General features: G+C 39.8%; 1 protein-coding gene across 5 annotated transcripts in view; it reads left to right on the top strand.

The window, feature by feature from the left end:
• The window catches only part of LOC126191360 (UPF0415 protein C7orf25 homolog), a 142,195-nt gene that overhangs the window by 66,172 nt on the left and 58,966 nt on the right, over window positions 1-17,057 (top strand). For all 5 annotated transcript variants that reach the window (XM_049932204.1, XM_049932206.1, XM_049932205.1 and 2 more), the window contains one exon: window positions 14,659-14,753. In XM_049932204.1, coding sequence (XP_049788161.1) covers window positions 14,659-14,753 — 95 coding nt within the window. The remainder of the gene's footprint in view (window positions 1-14,658; window positions 14,754-17,057) is intronic.

Below are 17,057 nucleotides of genomic sequence, written 5' to 3'. Positions count from 1 at the left end.
ATTGCTAAATGTTGCTGAATAATGTATAGCAGTACTTTTTTTTAAAAATTCATATTGAATATTTTAAAATAAATTCAAGTTCAAAATATGTGGCATTTAAAAATATCTTAATGTATTAAATATTCTTTTATGTCTCTTCTGGTTAACGTTAATTCCTTAATGGTGTAAATGTTGTATGTATGTATTTCACACCATGTAATAACAATACTTCACCATTGCTTTAAAATGATGTCTTAATTCACTTTAGAGGCGAAACATAAAATCCAGTCTTAAATTTTATATCACATTCAATGGAATCACAAAGCTTTTAGTCCCTTTTATGTCATGCAGATGCCTAGCTTTCCTCACTGTATGGCAGTGCTCACATACGTAGTTATATTATCTGCACTACTAAGTAAAGTATTCTTCAGTAAATCATTTCTCCCTTTTTTATAATATTTCAATCTTCTTAAAAAAAATTCCAAAGTGAATTACCTCACTGCAGATTCATTTTTCACAACGGTCACCACATGAAAGGGTTCCAAGTTGCAAAACAGTAAAGATCTTTGATATGGAATTCTTCTTAAAATATTACTTAATAATTATTTTTCTGTTTATACTTTTTGAGAATGGTTTTCAATAAGTTAAAGTAACTGTGAACATTTATTGAGGATTCCACTACAAACATCTGCTCTGAGAGGAGTCTAACTCACACTAATTCAGATTATTCAAAATTTTTCAATATCAACATTAGTCATTATTGTCTTGCATGTTCTTTAACAGCTCATGTTGTTTACTGTTCTGAGAGCCCCCTTTACGCAGTCCGTGTGGTGTTGATAGCTCCATGCCGCACTTCTGGTGACTAAAGGGCATCTGCTGATGAACTTCACCCATCGCATGTCACCCAGGAGTACTATTTAAACAGTGTAATGTTTAACATACTTGACGATGGTACAAAAAACTTTGAACTTCTAACATTTATGGGAAAAATCCGGTGGTGCTGCTGCTGCTGCTGATGATGATGATCCTCATACTGTGGATGGATCATCATCAGTAGTTGTCACACCTCTCATTGCATGAGACACGAAGGCACAGTGGACAGGTTTTGTAAGGTAATCCAGTATATTGGTGTAAAATATGCTGATCAGGAACTTAATGCTGCCGCTTCTTCTTACTTTGCTGGCCAAATCCTAGAATAATTTCTTTTTCACCCATTGGCTTTAAACCAGCTACCTCCAAACATTTAAATACGTTCAGCACCACATTTGCTAATAGTCATTACCTAGCAGCAACAGCTATTGGACAACAGACAAAAACTATATTGAATCACTCTGCTGATAGCGGTATTTAGTCTCATACAAAAAGACAATGGAAAAAACCTGAAAAAGGTAATCACAAGTGCATGCCACTGATTGTATCAAAGTTCTTATGCAAGATGGAAAGCAGACTAAACAATTCAGAAAGAAAAGCTGCATGAGTGCACTACAACGCTTGAAAATGGGACTAGCCAGAAAGAAATTGGCTTAGTTGAGTGAATCTAATTCTTTGAACTGACAGATACAAACAGCAAATTGGTAGTGATCATTTCAACTCATTTAAGGCCAGGAAAAGTAGCTACATAAGCATACAATACTAGGAAAGTTATTTATGGTTTTGTTTATTCTGCAGTTGCTTCTACATTTGATGAGATGTGGTTTGTTTAACGCAACTAAATAAAAGGCTGTTTGTATTGTGCTGTAAGTGTTTTGCCTCCTGTTATTTGCAAAGTATTTTCAGTGGCTTGTAACACATTAATTTTCGTATAAAATAATTGTTTTGTCTAACACTTACAGATTTATTACCACACCACAGTTTTTTGTTATTCTTTTGTTGTATGATGAGAAGCAGCTTTTTGTAGCACAATTTTCATGAGGTTAAATTGTTATTTGTTTATATGTAGGATATATGATCTTATTAGTGCATATGTCCTGTCCTGAAGTACTTAGTTGGTCTGCATACATATGTTGTCCCATTTTTATCATTTTTCAGACACACTAAACCAAAAAATGGTGGACAGTGAATGTAAGGTGTTAAGTTGATATATGTTGGAAAATGCCAAAAATCAGACGTTCTGAGGAAACGGACTGACTAAGTACAACTCCAGGACATCATATATGCACTAACAAGATCACAGATCATAAGTAGAAACAAAATGTTATTTAACCTCATGAAAATTGTATCTCACCTAACAACAAGAGGATAACAAAAAAACTAATTTAGTAACAAATTTATAATTATTATATGATGCAGTTATTGTGTACAAAAACAAACAAGTACATTGATCAGCCAGAACATTATGACCAGTGACCTGCTATTGATATAAACCCATTCAGTCGACAGCAGTGTCTCCTGGCAAGGAATGACTGCTAGTCAGACACATGCATGGTGCCTGTAGTATCAGTGAATGTGCCCTCTGTGTGTAGAGTGGAGAAGGCGCCCAATCTGTCTGAGTTTGACTGAGGGCAGATTGTGGTGGCCCGGAGGTTTTGGCATGAGCATTTCAGAAACTACACAAGTTTTCGGGTGTTCGAGGAGCACTGTGGTGAGTGTCTTCAACATGTGGTGAAATCAAGATGAAATCACGACGAGACGTCATGGGGTTTGGCGGCCACCCTTTATTGCAGATAAGGGTAGACTGATAAAACAGGACAGGTGGCGAACTGTGGTTGAACTAACATGAGACTTTAATGCTGGGCAGAGTATAATTGTATCTGAACACACAGTGCACCGAACACTCCTAACGATGGGCCTCCAGCCCACGACCCACGCATGTGACAATGTTAACACCATGACATTGGCAACTATGACTGAAATGGTCATGTGGCTATCAGAACTGGACATTGGTGCAGTGGCAGAGTGTTGCACAGTTTGATGAATCCCGATACCTTCTTCATCGTGCCAATGGGAGGGAATGAATCTGTCATCTTCCAGTGGAACAGCTATTTGACATCTGTACTATAGGAAGGAGACTAGCTGGTGGCATTTCAACTATGCTCTGGGGAACATTCATGTGGCCATCTGTAGGTCCAGTGGAGCTCGAAAAGCCAAGGAGTATCATATCCTGATTGCAGACCATGTAACCCCTTCCCAGCAATCGTGTTTTTCGATGTCAGTGGCATTTTTCGACAAGATAATGCGCCATGTCTCAAGGCCAGGAGTGTGATGGAGTGGTTCAAGGAACACAGTGGCAAGTTCCAGTTGATGTGCTGGTCCCCAGACTCGACCAGATCTTAACTTGATCGAACACTTCTGTGATGTGACTGACCGTGGTGTCAGAGCTCATTGTCCTCCTCCCTGGAATTTGCAGGAATTAGGTGACCTGTGTGTGCAGATGTGGTGCCAGCTCCCTCCAGTGATGTACCAAGGCCTCATTGCTTCCATGCCATGAAGCAATGCCACTGTTATCCACGCCAAATGTGGCCATACTGGCTGTCAGATACAAGGTCATAATGTTCTGACTGATCGATGTATAACAGACCACTGAAGATACTTCACAAATAAAAAGAAGCAAAACATCTAAGCCATAATATGTAAAACCTTTGATTTAGGTGCATTAGATGATCCACATCCCCAAGAATGGGGTAATTTAGCCAACTGAAAGGAGAGCATCAAACTTGAGATCTAAGGTTCTCGGCTAATCTATAGCCATATTACTCGTACTTCCATACAGCAAGCAGAGTGATACCAGTCTTGTTGTTCATCTAGAGCAGTAATTGTCTTCACTCCTCCTTTGTTATATGCATAGGCAGTTATAATGTGTACAAGATACATGTAAGCTTGTCACCAGTGCATCCGGGTCATGGCTTGGGTGAGGTGACGACAGACATATCTGAGTACAATGACATCTCTTTCAGTATCATTGCTGCTCTCTGTGCAGATGATGTTAAGCAATCATGTGGCACAGTCTAAAATAATTCCCTGGCATTCTACTTTCATCTAAAGCAAATTCCTTTCACATATCAACAGCTAAATAATATTTACAGAGCCAGTGCAGTTTGTGTTCTGCTGCTTTACAAAAGAGGCATGTAGTGCCAAAGCTGCTAACAGTTACTACATGAAGTATTTGCAAAACAGCATTTTTGAACTGAAACAAGTTAAGAGTATGAAATGAGAGAAATTACGTATGTGTTGCAGCTTCTCATGTCTCCACAGTACATTACATAAGTACACAAATCCACAGAATAAACTGTCTCCCTAATTCATTCCAGCATTAAACAGACTTGTAATTAATAAATATTTAAAAAAATTAGTTTGAAAGTAGGAAGAAGATAGACATGTAATTTGTGTGTGTGTGTGTGTGTGTGTGTGTGTGTGTGTGTGCGTGTGTGTGTGTGTGTGCGCGCACGCGCGAGTTCTTTCTGGCAGTGTTTTCCACATAAATGCCATTATTTGCATTAGTAAAGGGTCTTGTTTCATAGCTTAGGTGGCAGTGGTTTCGTATTGGTAAACCTTCCACTACCAAGCTGAAGTCCATGTCAAGTAGAACACATACGATATAAACAATAACTTGTTTAACAAAGTTCAACATTTGCAAATGGGAAAGTGCATTTGTGTTTGCATGTTTCATAGTTGATTTGTAATAAATTTGACAATTTTATTCACTGAGAAAAGCAGTAAACACTGGGCTGTTTTCCCAGAAGTGCCATCATGAGACCCAAAATTGGTTACTACTGTTTTAGTTTCTGTGATTAGATTAAACTTGTAACATTGCCTTTTACTTCAAAATATGTAGACTACATTCAGAGGATGTCACAGTAAGATAGTTTGTAGTCTCTATCACTTGAAATTTGATTGTCCATCTGTTTATTAACTACAGAAGCTCTATGTTACAAATGGACTTCTGCAGGCATACAAATACAAATATTTTAGTTCGAGAAGGAGTGAATCCACACCCCTTATGTAATTGTTAGACATAGTATTTGAGAGCCTGGAAAAAATTTGGTTGATGTAAACTGATAATCAAATGTATTCAGAACTGTGAGTTTGTATTTTACTTTTGCTTTGATGCACAGAAGTTCTATGGCCATATTTTTTACAATAGTTACATTCAGCCTCATGAAATGAACGTAGTGGCCAATCATGCAACTGTAAACTGTGATCATGAGATTGCAGTTAAGAAGACTGCTGGCATTTACCACAAATGTAATGATGTTAAAGTGATGTGCTTACATTTGGGTAGAAATGTGGAGCTAGTTGAGTTATTTGTTGTTTGATTGCTGCCACAGCTTGATACAAGGGAGGTAATGCTGTTGTGCTTTAGACAGGCCAGGGTAGGGAGCAGATGTGAGATGTTGCATTTAGGGAATTTTCTTTGTTCTTACAGCTGTCATATGTATCCTTTGCTATTTTAAACAACTGATCAGTTTGTACACACCTGCTAAAAATAATTAAGATAACTGTTACTGCCTCTTTCATTACCACCTCATCTGGATGAATTAATTCCTCTTCATACAATTACCAACATTTAGGCAGACAAATCTACACTTACAGCTTAATCTGTTGAGATCTCTAATTCATCTGGTCTATGATTAACTATATTGGCATTTATACTGGTGGAAATTTAATCTGAAACTAACAGTGAGAGTCTTGTTATTGAAACATACACTTAATCAGTCACAAATTTCATCAAAGAATAGTGTTAATGAGTCCACTACAGTGGTGAGTTTCTTTAACAAGCAAAAAGTACCACCTTGACCAAGATACAAGAAAGTGTTATTGAGTATTAATAGCTTCTGGGTGTTCTACTGAGTTTTTCTTTCCATTTTATGCACAATATTTTGATGATGAAACATAAAATGGAAACAACAGCTCAGCAGAACACTCAGAGGCACACTATTAATCATTCACCCTGATGAAACCTGAGAGATCATATTCCTGAATACTGAAGTGAAATAAAAGAGCATTATTGTAGTAGAACTGTGCCAGCCAACTTCACTTTCATTCTATCATCCTGATGCTACTCATAAAAAATGTTACCTTCTTCAGTCTTGACAGTAACCTTTGTGTAGTTTCTTGATGCAGTGGACCTACTAGACATTGCCACTGTGACTACTCCAACTCACTATAAAATTATGTGTCCACTTTAAACAAACTCTTGTGTATTCTGCTTCTTTCATAAAACACATACAATTGTGGGTATACAGATCACAATGCCATCACCATCATGTTAGGCTCTCATTCATATATGTTATGACGGAACAGTCAATAGACGACAGATTGTCCCTTTTCTGTTTCTGGATGTGGTTATGGTTGCCAGTGCCCCTTGAGTTCCAAGCCACTGCCAAGCTGTGACTTCACAGAATAAGCGGATCACTGCAGTGATGGAGACATGCAATTGCTGCTATGCCTTTTTGATGTTTAGAGTTTTTATGTGTACATTAGGAATCTGCAAATCACTGTGAAGTGCATGGCAGAGAGTATGTCCCATTATGCCAGTTATTAGGACATCTTTGCATTCCATTCACATATGGAGTGCAGGAAGAATGATTGTTTAAATGCCTCTGTGCATGCTGTTATTAATCCAATCTTGTCCTCATGACCCATATAAGTTCTTGAAACTTTGTAAGTTGTCTTTCATGGAATTGTTTATGTCTATCTTCAAAAATCTGCAAGTTCAGTTTCTCCGGCATCTCTGAGACAGTCTCCCCCAGGCCAAACAAGCCTGTAACAATTTGTGCTGATCTTTCTCTTTACATGTTCAATATCCTCTGTTACTCCTCTTTGGTACTGGTCCCACACACTAGAGCAATATTCTAGGGGGTCACACAAGAGATTTGTAAGCAATCTCCTTTGTAGATTGATTACACTTCCCCAGTATTCTACCAGTAAACCAAGTCTACCAGCTGCTTTACCCATGATGGAGCCTTTGTGTTCATTTCATTTCATATTCCTGCAAAGTGTTACACCCAGATATTTATATGAGTTGGCCAATTCCAGCAGTGACTCATTTTATTACATTCGTAGGATACTATGTTTTTATTTTGTTCTTTGAAGTGCAGAAATTTACATTTCTGAACATTTCAGGTAAGTTGCCAGTGTTTGCACCACTTTGAAATCTTATCAATATCTGACTGAATATTTATGCACCTTCTTTCAGACAGTACTTCATTTTAGATAATTGCATTATCTGCAAAAAGTCTGAGGTTACTATTAATATTGTCTGCATTGTAGACACTTGTGACCTGTGCTTTCTTCCAAGACCTGGGATGGGGGTTTTTGTTCAAGGGATCTACAATAGGTTGTAGTTAGAAGAGGGACTAACTCAACTGCAAATTCAGTATAGAACAGCAAGGGTTCCAACACACTTCCCTGGAGCGAACCCAAAGTTACTCCTACATCTGACGATGACTCTCCATCCCTGATAACATGCTGTGTCCTCCCCATCAAAAGAGCCTTAATCCAGTCACAAATTTCACTTGATACCCGTATGATTGATCTTTTGGCAATAAGTATAGGTGTGGTACTTAGACAAATGCTTTTAGGAAATCAAGAAATACTGCATCTACCTGACTGCCTTGATCCAAGGATGTCAGTATGTCATGTGAGAAAAGCGAGAGTTGGGTTTCACATTACCTATATTTTCTGAATCCATGCTGGATAGCATAGAGGAGGTCATTCTGTTAAGAGATAACTCATTAGCTTTGGACTCTCAACATGTTCTAAGGTTCTACAACAAATTAATACCAATGAAATTGGACAGTGGTTTTGTGGCTCACTTAGACCACCCTTCTTGTAGACGCTTGTGACCTGTGCTTTCTTCCAAGACCTGAGACGGGGGCTTTTGTTCAGCCGTTTTGAGTTGTAATTGAAACTGGTGTAGGTGGAGATTCCATTGGGCCCTGGAGATTAGTTTGATTTTAACTGTTTCAGCCATTTCCAGATTGGCTACTTACTTGGAAAAAAATTCCCTAAGAATTCCAGGTGTGAGGAGGAAGATGGCATCAAGAAGCTCCTGATAAATTAATAATTAATGATGAGCAGCAGCAGGAGGGGGGGGGGGTCAGCATACCCTGCAGGGAGGGGGGGGGGACAACATACCCCTTCCCCTCCCACCAGTGCAGAGTATGAGGGACATGAAGGAGCGGCACCGAGGTTGTTGAGGAGATGTGGCAGTCAGTCCGCATCAGGCATCGTGAGTGGGAAGTTTGCCTGACCAGCCACACTGTGATTGGTCATGAAGGGGAGGGGGAGTGGTTGGGCCATTTCCTACAGGTGTGAATCTCTTCTGATGGGAAGGCAGTACTGTTGATGTGAGTTGCTAATTTATTAACTTTAATGGGTGTAGCCTGAGCAATGACTGGCCTTGGCCGGCCGAAGTGGCCGCGCGGTTCTGGCACTGCAGTCTGAACCGCGGGACCGCTACGGTCGCAGGTTCGAATCCTGCCTCGGGCATGGATGTGTGTGATGTCCTTAGGTTAGTTAGGTTTAACTAGTTCTAAGTTCTAGGGGACTAATGACCTCAGCAGTTGAGTCCCATAGTGCTCAGAGCCATTTGAACCATTTGAACTGGCCTTGATGGGCTGGAGGCCAAGAGAAGGCAGGAATGCTGGGTACTGATCCGTTTTGAGTTGTAGTTGAAACTGATGTAGGTGGAGATGCAGTTGTAGAGTCCGGCATTTTGGTGTTGAGCTCATCTCAGGAAGAGGAGTTGTAGTTGTCAGCGACAGTAGGAGGTGAAATGTGCAACTAACAGTGGTCATATGGTGTCATGTTTTGTTTGATTCCTCCAATGTGTACCGAATGTGGCATTGTGGTAGGTGTGCAGTAATTGAATGTGGAACCAGGCAAACATAGTCAGTGGAGTCAGTAATGTAGTATGAAGATCAGCAGCAGATGGTGATTGAGCTACGTTCTGGTGAATCACGGCAGAAGAGATGGAGACAGTGTACTGTCCAGTCAGAGGGGCATGCCCGAAGATGCCAGTGCGGAGAAGCCACTTGGTGAGGAGAAACCTGGTATACTGTCATGTGTGTTTTGTTGCATGTCCAGGATTGGTGACCATGCAGATGCTGGGTGGAATGGGGAATGGGCATGGGCATGGTAGTACATCAGGTAGGCATGACCAGTTGGTGGTTCTGGGGTCATGCATGGACAGCCACACTCATTGTCATGATGACTGTGTGCTGATCATGAGCTGCTCACGTGCTGTGGTGAGATGGTGAGAGCAGTGGATGTCGTTTTTATGTTGTGGGAGTAATGCGGTCCCCATATTAAGTGTGTCTGATAATGCACGGCAGTCATTATAGTGATGGTGAATCACAAAGAACTCATCTTATGTGGAGTCACACTGCTTAAGTGTGTTAACAGCTATACGATTGTCTTCCTGCTGTTTGTCTTGAATGAGCAATGTAACATATAGGAGCACAGGTGCCAGGATGAAAGGTCCTGGAATGCAGCAGCCCATGTCGAAGTACAGGAGTGCATTGTGGTGTACAGACAAGGAGAGTTGGAATTGGTATAAAAGGTCCAATGCTAGGTCCATTTTTGTGATGTCCTTATGAGAGAGTGTCCATATGAGTCAGCGAGATGATGACACTTGCAAAGTCTGGGTCATGGATCCATGAACTGTGATCGATGGGCCTACAGCATCGTGCTATTGCAGTGCTGTAGGTTTGTCCATTGTCGATGAACCAGCAAGCAGTAGTGAGTTGATATCAGAGCTGAAGTCTGCCAGAAAATGATTTGTTGGAAGTGGGATGGGGTGAAGGTGGAAGCCTCGCAGAACAGTTGTCAGAATCCGAGTCGGTGAGGAGATGATATTCATGCATGCAATCGAAGATGTGATATCCAGTAGCAGTCATTGTTAGTGGGGTGAGAAAAGATTCACTGCTGTGCGGCATATAGAGCTGACCAGGACACTCTTACAGATTGGATGAACTTGTTGTGAACAATATGAAGTTGTCACAAGATGGTGTGGGGGGGGGGGGGGGGGGGCAGTTGTGAAGTGTGTCAGGGAACTGCTCCCGTATGGATATGGCAAGGGTGTGGTGGCATGGCATGAAGTGCTGGCCAAAGCAATTCGCCCAGGTGCAATGCAGTCAATCACATAGAACTGCTGTGTGGGCACATTTTGGTTGGTAATGTTCTGTACAGGTGAGAATGCAGCATACGTGGTGGCCTTCTGTGCAGGTCTGGGCATGATGAGGATGTGAATGGTCTGTGCAGGTGTAGGCGCGGTGCACTCGGTGGCATTCTGCACAGGCCTGCGTGTGATGCAGTTGGGGATGGTTTGCGCAGGTGCGAGAGCAGCATGCTCGGTGGAATCCTACACAAGCCCGGGCATGACACAAATGCTGATGTTCTGTGCAGGTGCGAGCACAGAGCGGGTCGCAGGGAGGTGAGCTTTTGTTGTTGCACAAAGATTGTCGATCATGCCAGGGGCAGTGAAATCAGAGTTGGAAGTGATTGGGCAAAGAAGGTCAGTCTCAACTACTGCGTGGAAGGAAGCAAGCAAGCCGAGGCTGATTCTGCTGGACATAATGGCCAGCATTGTCTTCAACAGTGGGAATATATTGTCGGGGGGTTGTTCTTGACGTGAATATTCAAAATAGCTCCATAGAATGCCTACCATCATAGTCCAATTCATGCAGGTATTATCTTAAGAAAACCTTATAATTGTAACAGTGAGAATGCTGTAGACCAGATGTGGGCAAATAGCAGTCTGGAGGCTGCATGTGGCCCGTGAATGGTTTTTGTGTGGCCTGCCAAGACAATCATAATTTTTATGTAACGATTTATACCTTTTCTGAATTTCAAAGTTAACTAATGCCTGCCATTATTTTAAATGGTGTCGCCCTCTGCTTCCACAGAGTGGCCCTCCCCGAGCCAAAACTATTGCTCACCACTGCTGTAGACAATAATACTACCAACTTCTGAGATCAGCTCATGCTGTACATGTCATGGTCAGATGATCATGAGTAGTTCAACTGATTGAAATAGTGATGCATGTAATGTGGCAAAACCCATATCAACTGGTCAGCCTTCCTCAATTCTGCAGTTATATTGCTGTTTATATTGAGCAATATAACACAGACCTTCCATTATCCCACTTCAGTGAGGAATCTACGTATGGAAGAAACATTTGACATATTGTATTTACCTAAAATCAGGATATGTCGAAAAATAATTGTATTTATAATCTAAGAATCATAATCATTCACTGCCATGCAGAGAACTTTTCATCTTGCCCACATAGTATAACATTCCGGTCTCCCAATACTATTGTCTCCATCTTTTTACATGTTGTTGTTGTTGTTGTTGTGGTCTTCAGTCCTGAGACTGGTTTGATGCAGCCCTCCATGCTACTCTATCCTGTGCAAGCTTCTTCATCTCCCAGTACTTACTGCAACCTACGTACTTCTGAATCTGCTTAGTGTATTCATCTCTTGGTCTCCCTCTATGATATTTACCCTCCACACTGCCCTCCAATGCTAAATTTGTGATCCCTTGATGCCTCAGAACATGTCCTACCAACCGGTCCCTTCTTCTTGTCAAGTTGTGCCACAAACTCCTCTTCTCCCCAATTCTGTTCAGTACCTCCTCATTAGTTATGTGATCTACCCATCTTATCTTCAGCATTCTTCTGTAGCAGCACATTTCGAAAGCTTCTAGTCTCTTCTTGTCCAAACTGTTTATCGTCCATGTTTCACTTCCATATATGGCTACACTCCATATGAATACTTTCAGAAACGACTTCCTGACACTTAAATCTATACTCAATATTAACAAATTTGTCGTCTTCAGAAACGCTTTACTTCCCATTGCCAGTCTACATTTTATATCCTCTCTACTTCGACCATCATCAGTTATTTTGCTCCCCAAATAGCATAACTCCTTTACTACTTTAAGTGTCTCATTTCCTAATCTAACTCTCTCAGCATCACCTGATTTAATTAGACTACATTCCATTATCCTCGTTTTGCTTTTGTTGATGTTCATCTTATATCCTCCTCTCAAGACACTGTCCATTCTGTTCAGCTGCTGTTCCAAGTCCTTTGCTGTCTCTGACAGAATTACAATGTCATCGGCGAACCTCAAAGTTTTTATTTCTTCTTCATGAATTTTAATACCTACTCAAAAATTTTTCTTTTGTTTCCTTTACTGCTTGCTCAATATACAGATTGAATAACATCGGGGAGAGGCTACAAGCCTGTCTCACTCCCTTCCCAACCACTGCTTCCCTTTCATGCCCCTCGACTCTTATAACTGCCATCTGGTTTCTGTAGAAATTGTAAATAGCCTTTCGCTCCCTGTATTTTACCCCTGCCACCTTTAGAATTTGAAAGAGAGTATTCCAGTCAACATTGTCAAAAGATTTCTCTAAGTCTACAAATGCTAGCAACGTAGGTTTGCCTTTCCTTAATCTTTCTTCTAAGATAAGTCATAGAGTCAGTATTGTCTCACATGTTCCAATATTTCTACGGAATCCAAACTGATCTTCTCTGAGGTCGGCTTCTACCAGTTTTTCCATTCGTCTGTAAAGAATTCGTGTTAGTATTTTGCAGCTGTGACTTATTAAACAGATAGTTCGGTAATTTTCACATCTGTCAACACCTGTTTTCTTTGTGATTGGAATTATTATATTTTTCTTGAAGTCTGAGGGTATTTCGCCTGTCTCATACATCTTGCTCACCAGATAGTAGAGTTTTGTCAGGACTGACTCTCCTAAGGCCGTCAGTAGTTCTAATGGAATGTTGTCTACTCCCGGGGTCTTGTTTCGACTCAGGTCTTTCAGTGCTCTGTCAAACTCTTCACGCAGTATTGTATCTCCCATTTCATCTTCATCTACAACCTCTTCCAGTTCCATAATATTGTCCTCGAGTACATCGTCCTTGTATAGACCCTCTATATACTCCTTCCACCTTTCTGCTTTCCCTTCTTTGCTTAGAACTGGGTTTCCATCTGAGCTCTTGATGTTCATACAAGTGGTTCTCTTTTCTCCAAAGGTCTCTTTAATTTTCCTGTAGGCAGTATCTATATTACCCCTAGTGAGATAAGCCTCTACATCCCTACATTTGTCCTCTAGCCATCCCTGCTTAGCCATTTTGCACTTCCTGTCGATCTCATTTTTGAGATGTTTGTATTCATTTTTGCCTGCTTCATTTACTGCATTTTTATATCTTCTCCTTTCATCAATTAAATTCAATATTTCTTCTGTTACCCAAGGATTTCTTCTAGCCCTCGTCTTTTTACCTACTTGATCCTCTGCTGCCTTCACTACTTCATCCCTCAGAGCTACCCATTCTTCTTCTACTGCATTTCTTTCTTCCATTCGTGACAATTGTTCCCTTATTCTCTCCCTGAAACTCTGTACAACCTCTGGTTCTTTCAGTTTATCCAGATCCCATCTCCTTAAATTCCCACCTTTTCTCAGTTTCTTCAGTTTTAATGTACAGTTCATAACCAATAGATTGTGGTCAGAGTCCACATCTGCCTCTGGAAATGTCTTACAATTTAAAACCTGGTTCCTAAATCTCTGTCTTACCATTATATAATCTATCTGATACCTTCTAGTATCTCCAGGATTCTTCCATTTGTACAAACGTCTTTTATGATTCTTGAACCAAGTGTTAGCTATGATTAAGATATGCTCTGTGCAAAACCCCTAATCCATATTCACCTATTATGTTCCCTTCTCTTCCTTTTCATACTCTCGAATTCCACTCACCCATGACTATTAAATTTTTGTCTCCCTTCACTACCTGAATAATTTCTTTTATCTCATCATACATTTCATCAATTTCTTCATCATCTGCAGAGCTAGTTGGCATATAAACTTGTACTTCTGTATTTGGTGTGGGCTTCGTGTCTATCTTGGCCACAATAATGTGTTCACTATGCTGTTTGTAGTAGCTTACCCGCACTCCTATTTTTTTATTCATTATTAAACCTACTCCTGCATTATCCCTATTTGATTTTGTATTTATAACCGTATATTCACCTGACCAAAAGTCTTGTTCCTCCTGCCACTGAGCTTCACTATTTCCCACTATATCTAACTTTAACCTATCCATTTCCCTTTTTAAATTTTGAAACCTACCTACCCGATTAAGGTATCTGATATTCCACACTCCGATCTGTAGAACGCCAGTTTTCTTTCTCCTGATAAGGACATCCTCTTGGGTAGTCCCCACCCGCAGATCCGAATGGGGGACTATTTTACCTCCGGAATGTTTTATTCAAGAGGACACCATCATCATTTAACCATACAGTGAAGCTGCATGCCCTTGGTAAATATTATTAAGCTTCATTTTTTATTTTTGTTTGGAGGAACCTTTTTATTTTAATTTATTTTTTGTGTTAGTTGTTTATTTTAGAGTGTTTTCTCAAAATGTGGAATCTGCAGTGTTTTGATACTGTGTTTTTGAATGTGATGAGACAGATAAAATGATGGTTTACGAATTTAATAAAGACTTTTAAATTAAATTTGTCTATTTGCTGCTCTTACTGTGGCTTCTCAAACACTTGTTTGAATTTGTACTTGATGTTACTGTATTATACAGGCTTATAAACTTCAAGAAGATCTAAAATCTGAGCACTATGCGTTCTAAAGTCTCTTTGTGTGTTTTCACATAAATAAAACCTGAAACAAACAAAGTTAGTGTGTAATGATTATTATACATCTCTTCCCTTCTTCCATAGGTGATTGCAGTTATGGGAAACGAACCTACATTGATCAAGCAAAAGATATACTTCTGTGTGCAGAGAAACATGCCCTTTATTTCAAAACACCTAAGGTAGGTGTAGTGTCATGTAGAGTGTGTGTGTGTGTGTGTGTGTGTGTGTGTGTGTGTGTGTGTGTAGGGTGGGGGAAGGTGGCAAACTTCTACTGTTATGTCCATCTATGTGTTCAGTATAATGCTGCCAAAACGTAGTTCAAGCAGAATTTAGATATTAGTGTATGATAGCTCACCTGTTGTTGAAGTGACTGAAAAAAAAAAAAGACTTAGTAAAAAGAACTGGAAAATACGAGTGTCGGATGGGCTGTGTTATGGTAACTGTAACTCATTCAAATGGATCAAAATGATTACAGATTATCATCTAGCCATCTGATTCTTTATAGTCTCCAGCAATGTCTCCAACATTAGGTGATAATATGTTAGACACAAAACATGCCTTAGATCATGACCTAATGCCCATGTAACAAAAATCAACAAGCATGTGTTTTCCAGTTCATGTTATTATCAGTGCGAACACCTAAAAATGTAGAACAGGGATGTTGAACCTTTTATCTTATCTGGGCCAACTGAAAGAAAATGAATATTTTGGGCCACATATAATATACTTAAAGAAAAAAAATTGAGATGTACTGATGAGAGAAAAGCATCACGTAGCGGGATTTTCATATTGAAAATATTCAATTTATCATAACTTCAAATAAATAGAATTTTTTGGAAAGTTTCTTTTCTGCCAGTCTTGGGGTAGATGATTACTACTTGGACCACTTCGATACTTACTATAGGTTGCAAGCAGGCTGCAGGTTGGGTACCCCTGATGTAGAATGCTGTGTTTTGTTTATTGATTTATACTCGTACATTATGTCCATTGGTATGGTCAGACTTGATTCTAATACTTGCATTGTCAGCAGAGAGAACTGGCTTTTTAAATTTATGGTGGTAGGTCATATATAAAAACAAGAACAAGAGTGATCCCAATATCAGTCCCTGTGGTGCTCCTGTAGTGATTATTATCCATTCTAAAGATGATGTTTTGTTTGTGTGCACTCCCTGATGATGGAGCTTTCACTTTGATATGTGTTCAAGAAATGAAGCCTAAAAAACTGAAATACAGGCTGTCAACCAGACAACTGGCTTTTATTCATAAAATATATACTTCTCATTGTCTCTGGATGCAACATGAAACTATTATGGATTTGCAAAAAAAGAAAAAAAATTGTATTGTGTTCTGAAAAGCTGATGTCTGTCATTTCAATGTCATAATCAAATATTTGTTCTGAGTTGAATATCTGGACAACTGTTGTTTTTTGATTCCCTGTCCATATCTTATCGTTTCTTGTAATGTTGACAAATTATAAGTGTTTAATTAGTTAACCTGTTGATCCCTTCTGTAGTTATTCAGAATCTGACTTAAATATTTGTACTGTTATAATTACAAGAGAGACCAAAGATGAAAAGAATGAACCACAGCAAGATGTCTGTTGTCTCTCCCCCCTCATCCCCCAACAAGTTTTCAGCTCAGGATGTTAATTCGTAAACTGCAAGTTCCATGTGGTTCACAGCATCTCTGATGCTTAATACTTGTCAGTACATTCATCAACAAATTGACTTGCTGCTTGTCGGTACTGATAACTTGAAACTGAACTTCATCCATTCATTAATTCATGAATATAGTGGTGCCTCACGTCAATATGTTTAGTTCAAGTGTGATGCACCCTGTTTTGACTCAGTGCAATGACACCTCTATTATCACAGAGCACATGATTTTTCACTGTGTTTAGTACCAATGGAACACTAAATAAAATACACTGCCAGAAAAAAAATTAGTACACCCTTTTAGAGGTTTCCAATTCACTCAAGATTTAATTGTTGCAACAGTCCATAAGAAGTACATGAAATGATTAAAATTACAGATCAGTAGCAAAGGCAGTTCTGAGGTACCAGGTGTCGACCCATACTGAAACACCCTTATTTGTATGTGGTGTAGCCTCCACGGCTGGCAATGCAGACGATGACTCTGGCATCAGGCACTGACTCTGGCATCCAGATAATTGTATGGATGGTGAATACTGTCCTGGGATATGTAATTCCATGCCTACTCGACATGTTCATTTAGTTCTGTAAGTTTTGTTGATTGATGTGTGGCACAAGTCATTTCTTGTCCCAGCATGTCCCACACATTCTTGATAGATTGTGCTGGTCAGGGAAGTTGCTGCATGTCTTGAAGAAATGTTGAGTTTTATTGGACAGTGTTTGGTAGAGCATTATCCTGTTGGAACAATACATCGCCTTCCTGTTTCAAGACTGGCAAAAGAACTGGTCTAATAACATTCTGCAGATACCAAGTGCTGGTTAACACCCCCT

The sequence above is a fragment of the Schistocerca cancellata genome, chromosome 6 (genome assembly GCF_023864275.1).
Source record: "Schistocerca cancellata isolate TAMUIC-IGC-003103 chromosome 6, iqSchCanc2.1, whole genome shotgun sequence".
Taxonomy (NCBI): domain Eukaryota; kingdom Metazoa; phylum Arthropoda; class Insecta; order Orthoptera; family Acrididae; genus Schistocerca; species Schistocerca cancellata.
The sequence above is the reverse complement of the archived record's forward strand: the minus strand, read 5'-3'. Positions and strand labels throughout refer to the sequence as shown.